We start from the raw sequence: 25803 nt of genomic DNA, 5'->3' as shown, positions 1-25803 counted from the left end.
TTCATTTTTTGAGTAGGTTTATATAGGTTGGCACAACACTGGGGGCCGGAACTGTGATGTAATGCTCTATGAATTGTCTTCCAAGAACAAAATACTGCAGATACTGTAAGTTTGAAATTGGCACTAAGGAGATCAGGCAGCATTTGTGGAAAGAGAATCAGTGCTAACATTCTATTTCAACAAACTTTCTTCAGAACTCAAAAGAAACTGGGTAGTTTAGCACTTTACTGACAAAATCATTTGATACATTACCATAGTTAAATGAAACATTTTAATTTGTTAATCATGGACCACATCATCTAGAACAGATCTAGAACCAAAGGAACAGGAAGAGCATATCCAGCTTTTTAAGCTTATTCTGCTATTTAATCAGTTTATGACAGATCTGTATCTTATTTATCTGCTTTAGTTCCAGAACAAAATTAAATGATCTTGGTTCTGAAGTTTTCAGTTGATGTAATATCAATAGTTTCCCGGTGGAGAGATTTCCAATTTAATACTGTATGTAGTAAGGAAGCAAATGTTTCCTACATCTGTAAGGAGTTTGTACGTTCTCCCCATGTCAGCCTGTATTTCCTCTGGGTGCTTTTCCTTCCTCCCACACTCCGAAACATTCGTGCTTGTATGTTATTTGGGTGTAATTGGGCAACACAGGTTTAAATTACTGAAAATGGCCTCTAATGCACTTAAATAAAACTTTTAAAAAAATTTTAAATAAAAAAATTACATTACCTCAAATGGTCAAGCTCAAAGTTGTAAGTCTCCTATACCGGATTCCCCTATACTGGATATCATCTGTCTACCCTATTAAGAATTTAATTCACCCTATCTAACTCTATCTGTGCAATTTAACTCCTTCAGGCCAGGTATCATTCCAATGAACTTATACCGCACCTCAGAATATTTTCCATTTGGTAGCCGTGCACCTGAGAGGAAGCAATAAGTTTCATTACTGTGTCATCTTTGTGGAAACCAGATTAATTTTCCTTAATTATGGGCTATCTCACATGTAGGCAAAATGCATGTGAAGGGAACTATTTTGCAACTTGAAATGGTAGCGAAGGTATAAATTTGATTTAAATAATTAGGAAGGAAAGCTGCAATAAAGGGAAAAATTAAAAGACAACAAAATATGTTAAATATGTTCCTTTTTATTGCTGCTTTCAAAGATAAGTAACACAGAATGGCAATGAGGCTGTTAAGCAGCAATTCCCAATGATCATACCTTGAAATATTTACCTAATTTTGAATGAAATCATTTGAAATTTTAAGATAAAATGGAATTAGAGGGGAAAACCGTCCATTTTATGTTCATGTATGATAATCATTGAATTGTCTCTTGGTAAAGACTGATAAAGCAGTCTCTTGAGCAATAATGACTTCCATACTTTGGTATTTAGATGTTCATGGGAAGTTATGAACCAATTGACTTCATAATAACTGTGAATATTAATGCAAATTCCAGGCCACTGCTTCATATGTACTGCTAAACTGAGACCTGATCAATCTCTACTGTGATGCATATAAAAATTCCTATTTGAACAATTGCCAGGTTCTCCCAGTGTACCTCATCATTGCCAATAATGCTCTGATGAAAAACTAGAAACAATCATCTCCAAGATCTTCCTATCGAGTTGTTGCCTCGCTGCTCCAGAGGTAAATCATTAGGAGCAAAACACAAGGATTATTTTGCAAGTATGAATAGCACTTCAAAAATGCAAGGGCCTTACTTTTGTGGCATTATTTAAAAATAATCGTAAATATGTTTTGCCAATGGTCATTTCTGCAAAGCCAAAGTTTCATTTTTTAATGATGAACAGTTCTTATTGGAATTACAGTGCACTCTCCTGACTCAGATGTGTGGATTTTCTTTTCTTTTTAACATTTTTTTATTGAGGTCAATATAATAATTTCATATACATGTTGCATTAACATAACAAAGAAAATATCATATAATATAAATGGTAAAATGCACTAGTTAAAAATGTCCAATTTTCATTATTAATTATTGATTAATTTTGTTAAAATTAAAAATCAAAATCACATGAATTACATTATAAGCAATCTGCTCATAACTTGATACAATATCAAAAAATGATTTGGTCTAGGATCATCATATATCAATTCTAATTCATCATCTTATTTAAAAAACAACAAAAAGAAAAAACTAAACTAATGCTAATCTAACCCCTCCCTCTAATCAAGGTTATTTATAAAAGCAAACAAAGAGAAAGAACAACGAAACTGGATCATATCACTACCTCCAGAAGACAGACAGAGCATCGTTTGGAGCAGCCAAACTGCCTAAAACGGTCAACCATGATAATATTAGGTGTGTGGATTTTCAGTCTCATTAAATTTGGATTCATTTTCAAAGTATTTGAATACAAACACATTAAAGCATTTCAAAATCACTGTCATGCATATTAAACATCAGGTGCCAATGAAACATTGAATGCAATTGGGAGAGGGCGTGACTGTGGTAGTAATGGGAAAATGCATTAGGTACATTTTACATCTTAAATGCGCTTTTGTTCTTTATTTTAAATGTTTAATCAGTTTACATGTTTACAACAACTATGAAATGATCAGCTATATCCCTGAGTGTTAGTTTCTTTGATAGAGTATGCTTGATTTAATTAAACACAATCAATCAGAAGTGATGCTGTGAAAAGTAATTTTATTACACAGTTGTGGGATCCAACTCAGCACGTATGCTGATCAGCAAGATTTTTTTTAAAAGAGAACAATTAGCTGAAGAGAATGTCCATCACAGATCTACACCACACTGATATAAATTCAAGTAAAAGATAAATTTAAAAAAAAAATTAAAACTGTAATTATACTGCTGAATGCATTTTTTTCCAGACCCTACAAATTGCAAACATTTTCCAATTTCTGCTATTCCCTTGCCATATTGTTACTACACCCTGATTAACCCCAAGTTGTTATTCACTTAATAATATCTTTCCTCTCTCAGTGATCACAGTTCTATAACAGCAGTAGAGAAACACATTGGATATTGCATGGTATCACACTGTAATCCTTGTGAAGTGATTTTTTTTTCCCCATCAAATTGATCAGCAACAATGTAACAGGTTTACTACTGTATCCACAGTTGCTATTGCAACATTATCATGTTTTATGTTCAATTTACAAAATTTACACGCATGTCTGTAAGACTGCACTCGCGTACAATGGCAAAAATGCCAGCTGAAAGGTGCAAACAGATGTTTATAGTGGTTTAATTAATGTCACATTTCCAGAAACGTCGTATAAATAGAAGGCATAAATAATCTGTTTTAAAAGATATATTGCAGAATCACAGAAAAATTATTGTCCAAATGAATCCACTTGGCCCGTCACGACTATGCCTGTCAAGAAAGAGCTGCCCAACCTGATCTCACCTTCCAGAACCTTGCAAACAATGCTCCTTAATGGAAACACACACGTACATTTTAAATATAGTCATGGTTTCTAATTCTACATTCACTTCAGGCAATGAGTTTCCGACTCCATACTATACGCATTTCTGAGTAAAAATATTTTAAATGTATCCCTACCCTAATCCTTCAACCCATTTATTTAAATCTATCTCCTTGGTTCTTGACCTATCTGAATTAGATGCTTCCTATTTGTATAGGATCCCTTTCAATTTTATACAGATGCTTCTCGACTTACGATAAGGGTACATTCTGATAAACCCATCATAAGTGGAAAAATTGTGTCAAAAAATATCCCACCTATCGAACATCATAGCTTAACCTACCTTAAATGTGCTCAGACCACTTACCCAAATTTATCTAAAACAAAGCCTATTTTATAATTAAGTATTGAATACCTTTTATTCCACACTGAAAACAATAATTTTAATAATAAAATATAGCGCCAGCCAAAGCATCCATCAGCAGGTGCATGATAACCAATAATAGTCCAACAACACCTCAATGCAGCAAATTGTGAAACTACAGTATTAAAAGACTCCGTACAGATACAGCATTTTCATGAAAATGCGGACTGCCATCGTAACTTTGAAAAATCACGTCAAGCTATCATAGGTAGAGGAGCAGCTGTTTTTCATAATTAAATCTTCCTTCATGCTTCCATGTGCCAAAGGAAACAACCCACAGCCTATTTGACTTTTCCTCACAGCTAAAATTCTCCAGTAAGACATGGAAACACTCTCAAGTTTCCTTTGTATCCTCCCCAGTGTAATCACATTTTCCTGTAATGTGGTGACCAAGCAGGTACTGTATGCCATTCCAGTCAAATCACCCTGCCCCTCAAACTCAAACAGACATGACATCACATAAAACCCTGAGATTCTTTTCCTGTGGGCCAGGCAGAATTTCTATTTATAGTGGGAAATAAACTATACTCAAGAAAAGATAACTGTACAAGAGGGAAATGTAAAAAAAATGTAAACAAACTGACAATCCAATACAGAAAATAAATATTCATTAATAAATAATGTGCAAGGTAAGGGCCCTTAAATGAATCTCTGAGTTTGATTCAAAGTCTGATGATGGAGGGGTAGCAACTAATCTTGAACCTGGCAGTATGAGTCTAGTGGCATCAATACCTCTTTCCTGATTGCAGCAGTGAGAACAGAGCATGTCCTGGGTCATGTGGATGCTTGATTATTCCTGCTGCTCTCTGACGGCAGTGTTTTGCTTGTGATATACTGGGTTGTACCCACTACCTTTTGTAAGTCTTTTAGCTCAGAGATATTGTCTGATGATGGAGGGGTAGCAACTAATCTTGAACCTGGCAGTATGAGTCTAGTGGCACCAATACCTCTTTCCTGATTGCAGCAGTGAGAACAGAGCATGTCCTGGGTCGTATGGATGCTTGATTATTCCTGCTGCTCTCTGACAGCAGTGTTTTGCCTGTGATGTACTGGGCTGTACCCACTACCTTTTGTAAGTCTTTTGGCTCAGAGATATTGTCCGATGATGGAGGGGTAGCAACTAATCTTGAACCTGGCAGTATGAGTCTAGTGGCACCAATACCTCTTTCCTGATTGCAGCAGTGAGAACAGAGCATGTCCTGGGTCGTGTGGATGCTTGATTATTCCTGCTGCTCTCTGACAGCAGTGCTTTGCCTGTGATGTACTGGGCTGTACCCATTACCTTTTGTAAGTCTTTTGTCTCAGAGATATTGGTGTCCTTATACATGGCTGCGATGCAGTCAGTCAGAACTACGCTGCTGCATAAGTTTGCCAAGGTTTTCAATGTCATTCCAAACCACTGCAAACTCCTGAGGAAGTAGGGGCACTGATGTGCTTTCTTCACAATGACATTAGTACATTGGGCCCAGAAAGATCTTTTGAGATAGTTAACTCCCAGTAATTTAAAAATGTGCTCACACTCTCTACCTCTGATCCTCCAATGATCACTGGATCGTATACCTCTGGTTTCCCCCCCTAAAGTCAACAATCAGCTCCTTGCTTTTGATGACATTGAGGGTGAGGTTGTTATTAGTATATTCGATCTCCCTCCTGTATGCTCATTCATTGCCCCTTTTCATCAGCCCACTACCGTGGTATGATCAGCAAATTTGTAGATGGTGTGTTTGTCATTACCGAACCACAGTCATAGGTGTACAGCAAATAGAGCAGGGGGCTACGATCGCAGCCCTGTAATGCTCAGGTACTGATGGAGATTCTTACCAATCCTCACTGATTGTGGTCTGAAGGTGAGGAAATTCAGAATCTAATTACATACTGGGGTGTTGAGGCCCAGGTTTTGGAATTTGCTGATCAGTTTTGAGAGGACGATGGTGTGGAATGCCAAAATGTAGTTGATAAAGACCATCCTGATGTACGTGTCTTTGCTGCCCAGGTGTTCTTGTGCTTTGCGTAAAGGCAGTGAGATGGAATCTGCCGCTGGCCTGTTGCTGTAGTAGGCAAATTGGAATGTGTCCCTGCCATCCTTCAGATAATAGGAGAACATCACACATATGTTTTAAATTTCTCCTGCCATGCTACTTCAGAGTGTCTCTGTTCCTTTACATTGTCTCATTAATTATGTATGCCATTAACTTGTTGCATTTGCCAAGTAGATGAGCTTCAGAAGTCTGAAACTTTTCCCTACTGCCCAAGTTAGAATAATCACCATTAAAATATATTAATTAAAGATCACTCACTTTCATGCTCACGATTCTTGATTGACACCAGTTGGGTATTTAATTCCCAAAATATCAGCAAATGTTTAGTTGCTGTGAATTTTGTGCCCTCATGTTTTCCATTACATGGCATATATTTGGTGGATTTTGATGCTAACAACAATACAATAAACTGCTCTGTGAAATTGACAGCAATTTCTGGGATTGTCGATCTTGTGTTATTCAACATAGAGATTCCACAATTGAGACATACAATTGAACACCCCTGTACTTGCTGTATGATTTGCTGCATTCAACCACACAATGGAAGAAAATCATTTAAGCTGACTTGAATGTAAGAGGTCTAAAGATGAGTCTCACTGTAAAGTAACCTAAAACATATACTTTGTGACATATGGCCTATTTGAGGGCAAATTATCCAGCACTAAAAAAAAACATTTGTATCTAGTTGTATTGCAATTCCTTAACATAAATATTTAACAACATAAAATATTTGATTTTGCTTTAAAATATATTCATGATAACTTGGAACATGTCTTGCAATGTTATGGTTTGGATAAACCATGGGTCATAATATATACCCCATAACAGATATAGTTTACTTCATTGCAACAGAAAGATCACCTTTTATAACTGAGGCATAAGTACATTATGTAATCAGGCTCTCTAGCTTTTCAAACTCTATTTTTTTTTCCACACTATCAATCAAAATACATACAAACATTTCCCTCTTAAATATACACAGTGCCATTTTCTCCCCTTTATTCCCCCCTACCTTCCTTCCCAACCCCCTCCAAACCCATTAAACGTTCAACATATACAATACAATAAACCCATTAAACAATGTCATCACACAATGAAAATAAACAAGAAAATTGTGTCATCTACTTTTACACCCTGGGTCAAGTCATTTTGTCTTATCATTTTCTTTTCAAACTCTATTAAACTTACAATGGGCCAAGTCGTAGCCCAATGATTTCCAATCGATATGAACATGGAATCATGAAACTTGAAATCTTTGGGACTTGTACACCAGCAATTCAACATTCATTTCACAATGAGTGCCTTTGGGACCCTAACGTTTGCAAAAGTCAATGAGCATAAATTCTATTCCATATGCTGACTTACCTTCAGGAAAAAGGAAAGAGTATTGTGGCTGGTAAATTGCAAAATTTATAATACATTTAGAGAAGTACATGAATAGGCTGAGTTTGGATGGAAATGGACCGAATACAAACAAATGGTGAACACCTTCATTGCCATAGAAATGTTGGCTCTTAAGGCCTGTTTCCATGCTGTAAAACTCTATAAATCTGTCTGGGACTTTTCAACCCCAATGCCCCATGGCTCTGCACCTGCTTCCTACTTTGTTTAGCTGCAGTGGATATTATGGTTCTTAAGTCCTCAGTGTGTTCCCTATCCTCAGCTGTACACCAGTTATTCTTGGATAATTGAAGGAGGCAACATTCCCAGCAGAACACTTGTGAAAATTCCTCTGACAAAGGATTCTGGAACACGAGCAACAATCCAGCATGTGATCTATTCTACAATCTGTAGAAGGGACACAGCAATAGAGATTGAGTGGAGAAAATTAGTTAAAGAAATTTTTTGGAGGTGGGGGTGGGTGCGGGGGTGGGGGGGTGGGCGGGTGTGGGGGGGTGGGTGGGTGTGGGGGGGTGGGCGGGTGTGTGTGAGAGAGAGAGAGACACACAAGACAGTTTGTGTTGAGGAAGAACATTTGGATATGTAGCCATGTTGTTGAAAGAGAACAGAGGTGTGGAGCTTGGAATAAATGGGGGATCTAAAATAAGATAAATGTTACTTTAATTTGTAGTGCAGAGTTGTCTCCCAATATCTGTATCAGATTGAGGTTGCACTGTACTTCCGTTCCTACTTTAATTCCACCACTGATGAAAAAGGCAAGGGCACCTGACAACAACATTTCCTCCAAGTATTCTTCCAAGTGAAACATAATTGTGACTTGGAAATAATTGCTGTTCACTGGTAGTCAGCATAGAATTCAGTTTTCAGAGAGACACACCTCCCCAAGGGCAACTAGCAATGGGCAAAAATTGTTCGTCAGTTCAGCAATACTTGATTCCTGAATAAACGTTAAAATATTCAAGTCTTTACTTTGCATCCAAATAGTGTTGAACAAAAAACTAAAAGCTGAAGTTTTCTGCTTGGTATGCTATCTATAAGGATTTTTGAGAGTGTGTTATATGCATCAGGTTATAGAAGAGTGCAAAAGAAGAACAAACTGTACAGATTTTGATATAGGAGCATTGAATGATCCTCGATAAAATCAAGTGTTAGGTTTGCTTTAAAACAAAGCATGGCATGTTAATGTGAGGATTCTACTCTTGGAACAGTTAATGGGTTAAAAACTTATTTTTGTGCACTATGCAAAATAATATATACATGTTTTTGCATCCAAAGTTAATCTGTAATAAAGCTTATCCTGACACCTAATAATTTATTCCCTTATGCTATATAAAATGATGTTAATCATTAAATGACTTGAAATTTAGTCATCTAATTCTTATACCTCTCATCTTCTGAAATCACTCCAAAAATAAAATATGTAATTATCTTCCAACCAACTTTAAACACTTAGTTTTATTTTCCAGATAAATCAGTGAGGATGTGTACCGTTATAAATCGAGCATAATGATGTGTTATGTTTGACTGTGAAAATAATTTGTAAGTGAGGAGAAATAATTGAGAATGATAATGATGTTCTTCACAATTTTTATTTCCAAATTCAGACATGCTTTCAAAAAAAAATTAAGGAGAGATTATCAATCATCAACCATGACCTTCAATGTTTGCAAGTTGTATGCTATTCTGTTCATGCCCTTTTATAGATGGCATTGAAATGTATATTTCCATAAAATTAAAAGAATTATTATATTTTGTTACCCGAGCTGGTGGCAAATACAGTGTGTCTGATTCAAGTTTACCATATATATATATATATATATATTAAAAAAAATTATATTAAATGTTCAAATTTGACTCTGTTCTAATTACCCTTTGGAAATCATCCTGTCTTTGAAACAACAGTCTATCTAAACAAAAATATTCATCTGCTTTGATCATTTGTAACTAAATTACTGACTTCTGTATAAATATATTTTGCCTCAAAAGAAAGAAGTCATTAAATAACAAAACACTTAATCTGCATACACATTGAATCCAAGATCCTGCTTCAGATCATGTTCTAGTCAGCATGTCTTTTCACAAGAGCATGCATATGATCCTGCTGTTGAAGATGGTATATTCTCACACAATTTTAGAGCCATGTATACTTTCACCATTGGTAAAAATGCAGTACCTTTAGGTTATAGGTACTTCAAACATTCTTCATCAACAAATGCCATTTTCCTGGGGTTTGAAGTTATTGTTCAGATCTATCATTACAGTTGCACTTTCATCAATGTTCCATTTTCTTGGAGTAGCTGTTACATACAGCCCCTGAAGGTGAGTCTTTGTGCAAATTTGTATAAAGAGTATTTTATTCCTCAATAACCATCAAGAGTTATGGTGTGAAATAATCTTCTGACAATTATTTTAAGGTAAAAGAATAAGTGATCTATCTGCCTCAAGAGCTTGATTTAACAATTGTATGACTGCACTCAAGCAATGTTCATTATTGGTTATTGATCAGGGCCAAGCAATAGCGAAAAAAAATATCAACAGACCCAATCAGTCCCCCTCCACCACCACACTCCTCCAGCAGGCAAAACTTGTCTTCACCCTCAATAACTTCTCCTTTGAGTCATTCTATTTTCTCCAAATCAAAGGGCACCGCATGGGTCCCAGCTATGCCTGCCTTTTTGTTAGCGACATGGAGCAATCAATGCTACAAGCACGACTCCTCAACTCTCCCTCTGCTTTATCGACCACAACTTTGGTGCTGCCTCATGGACCTTTGTTGAGCTCGTCAACTTTATCCATTTTGCTGGCAATTTCCACCCATCCTCAAATTTAATTGGTCCATCTCTAGCAACACTATCTTTTAAAAATCTCTCTGTCTTCATCTCAGGAGACAAAGTCTTGACAGACATTTGAGACAAACCCATCAACTCCCACAGCTACCTTGACTACACCTCTTCACACCCTGTCCCCTTCAAGGATTCAATTCCTTTCTCAAATTCCTCCATCTCAATTGCATCTGCTCTCAGGATGAGGTCTTCCATGCTAGATCATACAAGATGTCCTCCTTCTTCAAAAAAAAAATGTGGCTTTCTCTCTATCATCAACTCAGCCCTCACCCACCTATCCTCAATTACCAGCATATCTGGCCCCTGTGCCCCCAAGTGCAACAAGGACAGAATTTCCCCATGTCCTCATCTACTACCCCACCAGCCTCCACATCCAACATATCATCTTCCACTATTTCTGCCATTTCCTGTGTGATCCCACCACCAGACACATCTTTCCTTTGCCTCCCCTCTTCACTTTCCAGAGAGACCACTCCCTCCAATAATCCCTCATTTACTCCTCCCTTACCATCAATCACTCTCTTTGCACCTACCCCGTGACTGCAGCAAGGGCTGTACTTGTGCCTACACTTCCTTCCTCACTGCCATTCGGAGCCCTAAATAGTCCTTCCAAGTAATGTGACACTTCACTTGTGAATCTGCAGGGGTCATCTACTGCACCCAAAGCTCTTGTTGTGGTCTCCTCTACATGGCGAAACTGGACACAGGCTGGGAGATGGTGTTGTTGAGCACCTCAGATCTCTCCCCTGCAAAAGCAGGGATCTCCCAGTGGCAAAACATTTCAACTCCCTGCCCCATTCCCTTGCTGACAGGTCTGTTCATGGTCTATGCTGTGTTCTTAAGGTATTTCTGTGTTCTCATTTTTCATTATATCCAGTCACAACAATGTTCTTTTAGATATTAAATTCTTATTTACACAAACTTTAGAAATAATAATTCAGAGTCAATATGACTTTTTGTGATATCATTTTACAAACTCCATGATGTATAGGGGCAAATTAAAATTGGACTCTATTATATAGTTATCTCAAAGTGAATAGAGATTGCACGAAATCCATTCCTTATAACCTGCTATAATCTTATTTATTGACACAGTGTATTGGACCAAACAAATTGAGCATATATTTCTCTAGTGAGGACCATGGAAATAGTCTGTCAAAGCTGAATTTCACAATTTCTCGGATTGCTACAACCCATTTTCTTTAACAGCAAAAAAAAATGTAAAATTAACCCAGGCATTTGTGATGGTGTTAAGGTGGTCAACACACAGAAACGTGCACCAAAACAAGACATGCACAATTACTGACATGGCCTCACCCAATTTAATGCACCTCCCAAACAGTAATGTGCACATCCATGGGCGGAAAGGTGGAGAGGGAGGGGGGTGGTGGTGGGTGAAGGGCTGCAGGCGTGGTGAAGGGAGCATCATCTGTTATGATGCTCTGTATGGGAGATATCCAGCCAAAATATGCGGTTGTGCCTGGCACTGAGTGGAGACTGCAGGAGTGAGATCCTATGCACCTGAAGGGCTAAAGGATACAGCAAAGCAGTTGCTTGCAATGCAAGGGAGCATTTGGCTGGTATACTTTCAGCATGGAGGAAAAGCTGCACAGAAATGAAGAATGGAAAAGAAACAAAAATATAACCACACAATATATTTCAATTAGAACTCTTTGCCAGTGCTGTTCTTCCACGCTGGTACTTAATGAGATGTACACAGATGAACACAAGTGCGCACCCACACATCTGTAACCTTTCCTCATGACATCACTGATGCCTACTCAGAGTAGGCTTAAAGATCATATTTAAATGGTTGAAAAGGAAGAGGTAACTCAAGATATTTTATTTCATCAACTTGTGCTCAAGCCATATGAAGGACAGGGGCCACGAAGAAGAGAGCTCTTTCAAGCAAAGTCGCCCACAAATAGTGGAAAAATGCCATTATCAAGTCCCACTCCACCATAATTGTTACCTGCAATTTTCTGCATTTACTCATTAACAACAATTCTTTGAGATTACATTTCCCTTTGTTTAATCAACAGCACATGCAAATTAGGTGGAGAGCAGGCCTCCCAGCATTGAAAGCCTGCTACACCATTTCATAAGATTAACTGCCATAATGCATTGCAAATAAAATCAAACAATTAACATATTGGGAAGGATTCCTTACTAAAGATAATAAATCTTAATTAAACCTACCTTATGCAGGAAAGGTGCCTGTCCAAGTTTAATTAGTGCAATTTTTTGGGTTACATTGGTACGTGATTGAAGTCGGAGCAAATCTTCAATCATTCCATACTGTACGTCTATGATCTCTGCCTGAAAAATCATAACAAGTTAATAGTGTTTTCAACATTCATTGAACAGTTTCTGCTATTGCATTTTCCCATGTAGTCCATAAATAGTAATTTAATCAAAATAGGCAGAGATATTAATGGAAAGGCTTTCAGATTCTCCATGGAAAGGATTGATGATTCAATTAGTTTAAAGCTCATCAAAGTTAAACATTAAAAGTTAAGAGCAGAACTGTTCAACCTTCAATGCAGAGCACTTCTTTAATGAGAAGTTTGCAAATTCATGTCTTTCAGCAAGAGTTGGGAACAAATGACAAGCCAACACTGCAGTGAGTGCTGCTCTGTCAAAAGATCAACTTTTGGATGAGTATTATTCTTTCGAGGTACCCTCTGAACATGATTAACCCCATGATGCAAATCAATGGGTGACTTAATTGTTCTTTCTTCTGCACAACTGTTATTTATGTTGCTCCAGAAGGCTCAGTACTCATTCCTTTGAAGTTTGTTGTAAATTTTAATGATTTAGAACTGTCTATCAGGGAAATTATCAGAATCAGAATTTATTATCATGGTATTGATTGTTTTGCAACAGTGTTATTGGGCATTACATGTGCAAAAATTGCTAAAAATTACTTTCCGCAAATACACAGTGAAAAAAATCAAATACATTGAAACTTTCTGTCTTTAATGTTGTATCTAATTTTGTCCAAACTTAAATAGGACATTACATCATATAATCACTGTGTATGGGTAGGTGAAGAGTCATTTTCCCATTTCAATAAAATTGCTCGTATGGCTATCAGCGTGGTAAAGGTTAAACCCTTCTCCTGAGCTGCAGACACAGGTATACCCGGCTCACATAAAAAAACAAACAAGGCAATTAACGGAAAAAAATGTGGAGCCCATTCATAGAATACTATCATGATCGGAAGAATTACAAGTTTTGAATGTTCCGGAGATTCTCTGTCCGAGGTCTGGAGGTCACCATCAGATCCACAATTTCCCTTTTTAAAAAATATACAAGATAGCGTTGATGAGAGAGAGGGGATAGATTAAAATTAGTTTTTTTTAGGGGTTTTTTTGTTTGTTTTCTTTTTATATTTTTTTTATTAGGCTTAACTTGGCAAATATGGGTTTAGCATGGTTATCATAAATTAATTCAATTACTTGTTTTTCATGTGGATCAAGGAACTGTCAACATAATTCCATCAAATTTTTTTCTTTTTTTGTACTTGCATGTATATGAGATGATGATGTTATGTGCTTTCCTTAAAATTTTGTATATAAGTTTATATGTTATACTCAATAAAAATATTTGTTTAAAAAATGAGTGCAAAAGAAGTGAAAAAGCGAGGTAGTATCTGTGGTTCATTGTTCATTCAGAAATCTGACGACAGAGAGAAAGAGGCTGTTTTTGTATCGTTGCCTTCAGGCTCCTGTACTTAATTTCTGATAGTAGCAGTGAGAAGCAGGCATAGCCTGGGTAGTGAGGGTCCTTGATGATAGAGGCTTCTTTATTTTTGATTATTTTATTTTTCATTTTCCATAAATACATTCACACAATCTTTAAACTTGTATACAAGTCAAATATATTAAATATCGACAAAATTAAAAATTTCTCTCACCCCCCCCCCCCATAAATACAAAAATTGAACTTCACATACCATCAGGGCACTAATTTTTCATACTTTTTAGGGGATATCACATTGTTATATATATTGAATTTATAATTGGACCCTACATAATCTAAAAATGGTTGCCGAAGGGGAGAGTCAGATTTCCAAGTGATTGCTATACACTTCTTGGCCACAGCTTGAGCTACTTTAACAAAGAAAACTGGAAATTTAGTCAGTTTGCAGCTCACATCCATAAGGTTCCCCAGAAGGTACAGCTCTGGGATGCATGGGAAAGTCACTCCTGATACTCTTGTTAGTGTTTTAGCAATATCATACCAGAATGGTCTTACCCTTGCACATGACCAGGTAGAACATAAAAAAGGTTTCAACTTCAATGCTACACCCGAAGCACGTTTCAGATATTTCAGATTTTGATTTATGCAATTTTTGTGGCGTGAGATATAATTGATGTAAAAATTGTATTGAACCAATCCATATCTCGCACTGATTGTTGATGTCGTGCTATCCAAACACCAATTAGATTACCAATCCTCAGGTATTATAACACCCAGGTCCGATTCCCACCTCTCTCTCGGCCTTTGTAGGCCCAGCTTAGCATTTTTGCCTTGGAGAACAAAATACATCATAGTTGTAAATATTTCCCAGCCAAAACATCACTTCATTATTTGAAGGCAGCATCATTGTGGAATCCCATCTTTCTCATAAGAAAGACCTTAATTAAAGAAAGCAGTGGAAGCAGTGGAAGATTCTATTCAGCATATTTCTGTTTTAGTGGTTCAAAGGACATAAGTAGCCCTTCCTCATAACAATCTTCAATATGCCTAATTCCTTTCCATTCCATTCCTTTCTCACATTCATGGGCAATAATTCATTCTAGCACGGTGGTGCTTTGGAGCTGCACCTACTTTTTTTTTTCCAATATGTTCATTAATTTAAGGATAAATTTTAATTATATGTATTCAATTGGGATTATCAATTTTTGTGAATTAATTTAACATTTCATTTGTAAATAAAATTCTTCACTGTCCTCTCCTTCACTGTATATAATCCTATTTGGATTCATGAGGGAGAGCTCTCCTCTTCAAAAAAGGATGAAAAGAACTTTGTCTGGGCTGCTGGATAATATGGATGTGGTTTATGTACTGGCAAGTACATAAAGCATGGAACTGGTCCTTTAACCTAACTTGCCCACACCAACTAAGTTAGCATTCTGGACTAGTCTCATTTGATTGATTTTGTCCATTTCCTCCCAAGCCCTTCCTATCCAAGACAGTGCAACTGACATCTGAATGTCAAAACGGTGTCTTCTTCTACAGTTTCTTCAGGCAGCTCATTTCAGCTAGTTTCAGATTTCGAACACCTTCTAAGTGAAAATGCTACCTCTATGTTCCTTCAAATCTCTCCCCTATCACCTTAAACAGAATTCGAGAATCATCTACCCATAGAAAATGAGTGTGAGCATTTACTTTGTACATGCCCCTCATGTTTTATAACCCTCTAAAAGATCACCTTTTATCCTAAGCTCAACAGAATAAAGACCCAATCACTCTCCAATCACTCAAGCCCTTTGGTTCTGGCAAAATCCTCAGTGAATTTCCTGTCCATCGCTTCGAAATTATTGATATCCATAGCTGGATGACCAGAACTTCCCACAGTCCTCCAAGAGTGGTCTCATCAAAGCTTGTGTGGCTAAATCATGAGTTCCCAATTTTACTACTTTGGCAAGTGTGCCAAAAAAAGCCTTCACCACCTTGTCCACCCGAGTTGCTAATTTCAGGGAAACATGCACTCGAACCCCTCAGTCTCTCTGCTTTATAATACTCTCCAGGGTGCGATTATTCATATGCAAGTGCTACTCTAGTTTGACTTGCTAAAGTGCAACATCTCACACCTAATTGAGTTTCAGGCTGCCCACTCCTTGGCTCAACTTCCCAACTGTCTATATCTGATTGAAACTTAAGATATCTGAAAAATGGTCATGAACCAAGGTAATAAAACAATGATGATTATGAAATACATTAAAGCAATGATAAATAATCATTAATAAGACAACAATAAAGTTAGGCAAGTTGTATGGAAAATGCAATTCTGACCAGGAAATATCAGAATGAAATGGAATTAGGTAATGGTCTTAAAATATCACAAGTTTGAGTCATAAACTCTCTTGGAGATCATGTACAAATTTGCATATAGTCTGGATCAGCCTCTGACATCTATCAGGAAGAGGGATGGCCTTGTGCCAAGGAAATGGTAGACACTTTTGTATGTATGTGCGTTATGTCTGGTTGTGTGACTGTGTATTTTGCACCAAGTAAATGGTGTTTCGCTGGGTTGCACTTGTGCAATCAGATGACAATAAACTTGAATTGAAAGCATACGTCTTCAGACTTCACAATAATGAGATGGAGGAATTTTCTCCTCTGTTGGTACTGTGTGGTCAGAGAGGGTATCTACCCTTTTAAAGAAAGTGGGAGAGTTGAGAGAAGTTGTGGCCAGATAGAGCTGAATGTGGTGTTTACATATGAAAAGTATAATTTTATTATGTCACCAAAAGAATGATATCGATGATAAATAGGCAGGACCTGGATAGATCCCCTCTGAATGGCATTGTAGGAATAGGAAGAGAAGCCAGTATAGGTTATACTCTGGGAATGAGTGAAGGAAAAGAAAATTCAATCAGGTCATCAGAATCTCATTCATATCAATGAGAGGGGAGAAATACTGGAAGATGGCCTGAGTGAAAGATAGGACACCACTTCTTTTTTGACATGGACGGTTTAGGTACTTCGGCATGGGCAAGGATTCAAATAGTGTGTTCATGAAAAATTGTGTTAAATCGTGCAGCCAATAATAAACACCAGAATTGGAGAAAAAAAAGCTTAGAGATAAAGCGGAGATAAAACCATAAAACTTCGGAGCAGAATGAGGCAATTCAGGCCATTGAGTCTTCTCCACCATTCAAATCATGGCTGATGCGTTTTTCCTTTCAGACCCATTTCCCTGCCTTCTCTCTACAACCTTTTACACCTTTACTGATCAAGAACCTATCAACTTCTGCTTTAAATATACTCAATGACTTGATCACCACAGCTGTCTACAGTATGAATTCCACAGATTCATCACTCTGGCTAAAGAAGCTTCTCATCTCTGTTCTAAAGGGACCTCCTTTTATTCGGAGGCTGTGCCCTCTGATGCTAGACTCTCACATGACTAGACACATCTTCTCCACATCCACTCTATCTAGCCCTTTCAAATTTTAGTTGATTTTGATCCACTCATCCTTTGGAACCCCAGCAATTACTGGCCCAGAGCTATTAAATGCTTCTCATATGTTGGCATCTCTGGGATAATTATTGTAAACCTTCCCTGGAAGCTCTCCAATGCCAGTACATCTTTCCTTAGATATGGGGGCCAAAACTGCTCATAGTTCTTTAAATGTGGTCTAGTCAATGCTGAGCTGATGCTTCAGCAGAGCAGAGGGGTTGTAAATAACTTGTGACACCAAGTTTGAAAGAGAGGATCAGAACTGAAAGATATACAACTATTAACAATATAAGCTAATGTGTGAGCCAGAGACGCAAGTTTCTTGGAATGGGGATGAGAGATCAGTAAGTGGGTCTCACGTAGAAAGTTAAGAAGGCACGAGGATAAATAGAAGGGGAACCAGAAATAGTAGCAAAATTAGGATCAGGATTGGGAGGAACCTTAGGATAAGTTTGGTGCAACGGGGAAGGGAGGAAAGACAGAGAGGCTGCAGTCTGGAGATAGCCTCAATGCTCATGAATTCCATACACTTAGATGAGCATATGCAGAGATGGGGAAGAGGAAAAAAGGAATTAATAATAAAGTATGCATAGGAGAAGCCAGGAAATATTCTTGAATGGATGCTGATAGAGTAAGGAAATTTGACAAATGAATATAGTACAGACAAGATGGAAATCTTGAATTGATGAGAAAGAGTGACAAATAATTGGGATAGGGTATTTGTCTCGAAGTACACATGGAGGAAACAAGTATGACGTACGTGGATGGGAGAGATATGGAGGGCTATGGGCTGGGTGCAGGTCAGTGAGACCAGCAAAAAAAGGCTCAGCACAGACTAAAAGGGCCGAAGAGGCCTGTTTCTGTGCTGTAATGTTCTTTCGTTCTAAGTACTTTGTGAGACTTCTGGAGGAGAGCAAAAGAGATATGAAGGTCATCTGAGAGGTTAGTAAATTAGCAGCAGAATAGAAAGGTCAAAGTTAGGAAATTGTGAGGGAAGCAACCCTGTATGGGGAATTGAAAGGAAGAAACCATGAAAAGGGAGAGCTAATTAGGATTAGAAAAAAAAAAATTAATCTCATTATTGTTTTGAGAAAATGCTGTGACAAATTATTTGTTCTGTTTACATTATCTACTCTACACGAGTACTTAATTGTCTGAGAAATAGAAAATCCTGGGGTCTAGAAAGCCTGTCAGTAAATGTAATTTCTTTCTTTCTTTCTGTTAGTTTGCTTTTATTATAAATGAATACAAACACAATTCAAGCAACTCAATTAAATAAATCTATTCTTGGCAATGAACAGTGGGAGACCTTCATTTCACAATAAGAATGAGATCAGGAGATCGTTAATTGAGTGTGCATTTGGCAAACATTGCCAAATACCAAGAAATCGTAGAGCTATCAAAAACATTCTCAATCAACTAATCTATTATTTATTGATAGGAATAAACACCACCTCAATTTACTCTCTCTTGTGCTTTCAACCCATTGCAGCTGATCATTTCTTAAGTCTTTATTGACATAGCCCTGAATGAAGTATTATCACATGCACAACTGGAAAAAATGATAGCAATTTGTCTTGAATATCCCTGTCCAAATTGTGCTCACTATTTTTTTTTTCACAGAAGTACAACTGAGATTGTAAACTCAAATAACAGATTGTAGTGGCTCTGGTGAAGGGCATTCCTTCTTCAACATGACATCCAATCACAACAAGCTTTGACTCATATTTGTTCTGGTAAGAAAACAGAGTGAGGTAGCCAGGTCATTTCAGATTGGGATGCTGCAATCTGTGAGTCAATGCAGAGATGGTTCTGAGTAGGCCTGTACTCTCTTGGAAGAATGAGAGATGAATGCATTAAATCATGGCAAAATTATAGGGGCTCAACACAGTAAGGTGTTTCACTATTATGGGGGTTGAAGACGAGGGTTGCTGTCTCAAAATGAGAGGTTGGTCATTTCTAGAAGATAGAACAGTGCAACACAGGAAAAGGCTCTTCGACCCATGAGTCTGCATTGAATATATGTCCAAGTTAAGCTGCAACTTGAGACACAGGAGAATGCAGATGTTGGAATCTGAAGCAGTAAATAATTTGCTAGTCAAGCAACATCAGTGGGAGAAAAAGAATACCTGTAATCAATGTTTCGGGCTGGAATCCTTCATCAAGACAAAGACCCTATCCAGAACCTCATTGATCCACTGAGTTCCCGCAAAAGATTGTTAAATTAAAACTATTGCTTGCACACGATACCCATCTCCCCATTCCCTGCGTATTCATGCATCAATCTAGAAGCCTCTTTAATGGTACTATTGAATTTGTGCATGAAAACTTGCCCTGCCCCCAACTTAAACTGTATTTAAGCTGTGACATTTTTACTCCAGGGTAAAGACTCTGGCTAATCCTATCCTATCAATGCCTTATCATGATTTTATTCACTTCTATCAGGTCACTCCTCAGCCTTCAAGAGAAAACAACCCAAATCTGTCCAACTTCTCCTTATAGCTCATATCCTCTAATCCAGGCAACATCCTGGTAATATTTTTCTCTGCACCCTTCCCAAAGCCTCCACATCTTTCCTGTAATGGGATGACCAGAATTGCAAACAATACTCCAAGTATGTCCTAACCAAATTCTTATATAGCTGCAACATATTCAATACCCCTGCCCAAGCAAACTATATACTTTTGTTACCACCCTATCTACTTGTGTGGTGACTTGCAAGGATATAGAAACCAGAACCCCCAGATCCCTCTGCTGATCAATCATTTTAAGTCCTGCCAGTAACTGTATTCATTCCCTTTATATTGATCTCCCAAAGTGCAACATGACACCCTTGTTTTGTCCAGATTAAAATTCATCTGCTATTTCTCTGTCCATATCTATACCTGATCTATATCCTGTCTTCTTTGATATACGTCTATATTGTCCACAGCTCTAGCAATCTTAAAGTCATCTTTAAATTAACTTCAAACATTTTCTCAGAGAAGAGATGGAAAATCTCATGAAACAGTACAAGTAACAACCTGAGTCTCAACATGGGCAAGACAAAGGAGATGATAGTGAACTTCAGATAGCCAAGAATGACCATCCTCCACTACACATCAATAACTCTGTAGTAGAGAGAGTGGAGAGCACAAAGTTGCTTGGAGTTCACTTAACTAGTGATCTATAATGGACACTCAACATCTCCTCTTTTTCCAGGAAGGCGCAACAGTGACTGCACTTCCTGAAAAGACTGAAGCGGGCAAGGCTACTAGTCACCATTATGTCATCCTATATGAGCTCTATCGAGAGCATCCTGGCTGGATGCATCACAGTGTGGTACAGTTGCTGAAGATAAACAGATCAGACGTCAATCCACATGACCATAAGAGTGGCTGAGAGGATCACTGGAGTCTCCCTTCTCTGCCATCAACAAGATCCAGCAGGATCATTGTCTGAAGAGAGCATGCAAAATTATTGAGGACCCCTTCCACCCTGCACACAGCATCTTTCAGCATCTCCCGTTGGGGAAGAAATACAGAAGTATGAGAGCCAGCACCGCCAGACTGAGGAACAGGCAGTGAGAATGCTGAACGACCAAAGGAACTACTCACACTAACTGTCGGAGACTCTCATTTGCACAAAATAAAATTTATTGATTTATTTTTATGTATAAAAATCACCTGTCCTGCATATGTATTATTTGCCTGCATACGTGTTATGTCTGGTTGTGTGTCTGCATTTTTTGCACTGAGGACCAGAGAATGCTGTTTCATTGGGTTGTACTTGTATAATCCGATGACAATAAACATGGACTTGACTTCAGCGCTACTTGACAATGATTTACTAACTCCATGTAAACATTCAGGACATAATAAAAATAAATTTCTTCATCCAGAGGGGATCATTGGACTTATTTGTCAAAGGGAGATTTAGTAACTCAGATGCTGAGAATACTGAAGATAAATATCAATTGAGTTTTTATATTAAAGGAATCCAGGACTAGTTACTGCAGGAAATGATGTAATTGTGTGGTGGAAGAAGCACAAGGGGCCAAATGAGATACAGTTCTATTTTCTTTTAGTCTTAAAGAACTGCTGTAATCATGTTAATTCATTATCTTTGCAAGTAAAAATTCTATAGTCTCAACATATGAACACAAGCAATCATATCATTTCAGACCAGGTTCAAATAAATTAGTGAAATATCTTTGTAGCTAAATGAAAAGTAGATCACTATTTTGATGTTTGACACATTTTGTCATAATAGCTTTCAAATAGTATTTAAATACTGCTGAAAATACCAACTCATAAACAAGAATAGTAATTGTAAAAGGCGAAATCATCTGGGGACTTTTGGACCTCATTAATATGCAGCTGGCTGACTTTCTGACCAAAATATGCCAGGAGTTGTCAGGAAGCAGCTGCCCATTCATTAAAGTGGAACAGATGAGCCACAGTTAGGAACCAAAGCGAGTGATCTCTGCCACTAAAACTAATCCTTAGGTGTTTCAAAGGGATCACTGTTGAAGAAAGCAAATTTGGGGCAGGGAGATCCAATATTTTCAGTCTAGTTTGTGAATTATTTGTGTATTCCTGACTTATTAGGTCATTTAAATATTTAAATATTTAAATCCAATTTTTCTTCAGCAGCCCTGCTGACGCTCTAATATCATTGCTTTGACAACACTGCTGGTAGAGCTCTGCTCTTTCTGCCTCAGGTTACATTGCGGACAGATCTCAGTCACATGACTGAAGACCAATTGCACGTGTTGTAAAGCAGAATCCTTTTAACAAAGATCTGGAGTGTCAGGGATAATCTTGTTCTCTATTTTAGCAGACTGATTATTCAACGGCTGTCACCTACTTTAACAAGACCTGCATGGATGAGTGCGGGCTTACACGCAAATATTTTCAATTCCCTAATGGATGAATCAAAAGATTTGCAAATTGCTAGAGGTGAGATCGCGAGTGTTGAAGTCCAACAATCCAGATCTCTACAGGAAGTCCAGGTACAACCTACAGAAGGCTATCTCAGCAACAAAGGGCAATGCTGAGGGAAGCGAAAGACCCAGTCAAATACTTGCAAACTATGGCAGGGATTGCAGACCATTACATCCTACAAAATGAGGCTGAACACTATCTGATCAGTTGAACATCTCTTTTGCTTGCTTTGAGAGGGAGAACCCAACGGTGCATACAAGAATCATTGCAGAGGTAGTTGACCCTATCTGTCTCTGAGGCAGACATCAGAACATCATTCAAGATGCCCTGATAGCATACCTGGCAAGTTAATTAAAATTTGTGCCAGCAAACGAGCTGGAATATTCAGACATTCTCAATCTCTCATTGCTGCAGTCAGAGGTTCGAACCTGCTTCAAAAGGGCATCAATCATCCCAGAACCCAAGAGCAGAGGGAGCTGCCTCAATGACTACCACCAGCAACATTCACATCTACTGTGATAAAATGCTTTGAGAGGTTCGTCATGGCCAGAGTTAACACATACCCAAGTAATGATTTAGAGCCATTGCAATTCACCTACCATCCCAATCGTTCCACAGCAGATGCCATAAAACTTTCTCTCCACTTAGCTCTGGATCACCTAGATAACAGCAACACAGACATCCGGCTACCCTTCATCGACTACAGCTCAGCCTTCAACACCATTAAGCCCTCAGTGCTGGTCAACAGGCTCCAAATCCTGGATCTCTGCACCCCTCCCTGCAACTGGATCCTTGAGTTCCTCGTAGGAAGACCACAGTCAGTATGAATTGGAAACAATGTCTCCTCCTCACTGCTGATGAACACAAGCGCAGCTCAAGGATGCGTGCTTAGCCGACTGCTCTACTCACTTTACACCCATGACTTGCCTGCTACCATAAGTAAAAAGGTACAGGAACATAAAGAGAAGGGCAGCTTCTTCCCCTCTGCCATCAGGTTAATGAATAGACAATGAACTACACTTTCTCTAACTCTCTTGCACTATTTATTTATTTTTGAAATGTAATTTAATCGCAATATTTGCACTGTAATGTTGCTGCAAAACAATGAATTTTGTGCTTGGTTCATGACAATAAATTCTGATTCTCATGATTTGTTTCCAAAGAAGTGGGAGCGAAGTGAAGGGTTTAAAACTGCTGTTGGGTTATTGGACAAATGAGAAAATTAAAAATATAATTGTGAAACTGATCATTTATTAGTTAGTGTGAGTGAATGTGATCAGTCACCCACACTAACTAGTCTTAGCAAAAAAAACCATTTTGATTGATTATCCATGTGATGTGCAAATAATTTACAAGTACATCTTTTTCTTATATTCTTTGGTGTATATCGATCTATGCCATGGACTAATCCCCAATACTGCTGGATATTCTCATGAACTTTGACATTACTCCATGGTGTTGCTAACAGCTTTGAGGAAACATTAGTCTTTACATTTCGCAATTACTTTCCTAACATGAAATTGAAAGTTGAGAATTTTAATCAGGTACATTAACTATTCTGTCTGCAATTCCATTCAAAAAACAATTTTCAAAAAAAAGTGTTTGGGACTTGTAATATTTTAATATTATATGATTAATTTAGCAAGATCTGCTTCATCAAATTTGAAAAAAAAAACTCACAGTGTATTCCATTGAAATTATATATGCAAACCTGATATGAAAATTGGCTCCATCTTAAAACCATATAAAAATCTTCAATTAGTAATATTGTAGTCTAAATTATTCAAAGTAAAGATGGGTCTTGCTAGTTATCAATGACATTTTAATAAGCATTTCTCAACTCCAATGGGAAATTCCTGTCCTAAATCAAATCCAAAGTACACCAGTTAAAATGTTCAATTTTGTAGAATGGCACACGTCATGTATACAGGCCAAGCTGCGAGATACTTGTCGAATTCACTTCAATTATTCCTTCATCAACACGATTAGAATCAGATTTCATTGTCATGAACAAGCATGAAATCCAGTGTTTTGTGACAAACTTACAAGTAGATGTATATCTTTTTCTTAAATTCTTAAAATCAACATTGTTCAATATTCATTCTCCACTCAGATTCTTGTGCGACATTTCATCCACAATTTGTCCAAGTTTATTTAAAGCAAATCTACAACAGCTATACTGATTATTCTATTGCATGACAATGGGCCAAATCATCCTGGAATCATGGTGTTCAGCTGTTTCCATGCATGCAAGTACTTTACTTATTTAGACCTAATTTAAATATGGACTTTGCGGAGTGACAGATGGTGCCACTGTTATGATTGTCCACTAAGGTGAGCCTCCTTGTGGAGTTCAATTGCACATTCTGGGTTTGCTGTTACCTCTCTGATCCAAGAACAAAAAGGCAACTATGTTCATTTCACTGGGGATTCCCAGCCTGCAGAATTGGAAAGGAAATTGCCTTGGTTTAAAAAAAAATTGGTTTGATAAAAACTTAGAAAAATACAGATGCTAGAAATTAGGAATAAAAACCAAAACTGCTGGAAAAACTCAGTAGGTCAGGTAACATCCATATAAAAGGAAACAGTTCACGTTTCAGGTCCTGAACATCTCATCAGAACAGCTGATGTCAGGTCAAAGATCTGAAATTCTCTCCTCCAATATTTCCAGACCCACCAAGCTTTGCAGCATTTTCTGATTTTAGTTTAATGTATTTTTATTAACCTGCAAAGGTTTTAATTCTTAAATTCATTTCCTTTTACAATTCGTTGTAGCAATTTTTAAATATAGTATGCGCTACTTAACATCTATTCAGGCAACATCCGACCGCATATACATCCGTGATCATAATTACTCAGTTAACGTGAGCAAGTCCGCAGCATTTTAAAAAAAGTGATCACTGGCTATAGGAAATTGTACACTGCATACCCAAACTGATCTGACTGCCCCGTTTTCTCCCCACAGCCCTGTATCAATCCCCACATTGATCCCACTGCTGCGCTCTCTCCCCACAAACCCCATATTGACCCTCACACTGTTCCCAACTGCCCTGCTCTCTGCCCACAGCTAGTGTCAGTCCTCACACTGATCCCACTGCCCCACTCTCTGCCCACAGCTCTGTGTCGGTCCCCACACTAATCCCACTGTCCTGCTCTCTCCCTACAAGCCCCATGTTGGTCCCCACACTGATCCCACTGTCCTGCTCTCTCCCTACAAGCCCTGTGTTGGTCCCCACACTGATCCCACCGCCCCAGTCTCTGCCCACAGCTCAATGTTAGTCACCACACTGATCCCACGCCCGCTCTCTCCCCATAGCCCTGATTCAGCCCCCACACTGATCCCACTGCCCCGCTCTCTGCCCACAGCCCCGTGTCGGTCCCCACACTGATCCCTACTTACAAATAAAAAGTTTACAGGTATACAGTACACTACAGTATCCCATATAGCTTAGCTAAGTATATATGATGTTCACACAACATCCACATCGATAATGCCCAATTGGACATTAAGCAGTGCATACCTGTAGTTTTAAATGACTGAGTACAGGAG

The 25803-nt window shown here is 38.0% G+C and overlaps 1 protein-coding gene across 13 annotated transcripts in view; it reads right to left on the bottom strand.

The window, feature by feature from the left end:
* The window catches only part of LOC138742470 (inactive N-acetylated-alpha-linked acidic dipeptidase-like protein 2), a 658708-nt gene that overhangs the window by 296782 nt on the left and 336123 nt on the right, over window positions 1-25803 (bottom strand). For all 13 annotated transcript variants that reach the window (XM_069896945.1, XM_069896944.1, XM_069896943.1 and 10 more), the window contains one exon: window positions 12333-12452. In XM_069896945.1, the coding sequence (XP_069753046.1) occupies window positions 12333-12452 (120 nt within the window). The remainder of the gene's footprint in view (window positions 1-12332; window positions 12453-25803) is intronic.

The sequence above is a fragment of the Narcine bancroftii genome, chromosome 9 (assembly GCF_036971445.1).
Source record: "Narcine bancroftii isolate sNarBan1 chromosome 9, sNarBan1.hap1, whole genome shotgun sequence".
Classification (NCBI taxonomy): Eukaryota; Metazoa; Chordata; class Chondrichthyes; order Torpediniformes; family Narcinidae; genus Narcine; species Narcine bancroftii.
Note: the sequence above shows the minus strand (reverse complement) of the source record. Positions and strands in the feature narration are given on the sequence as shown.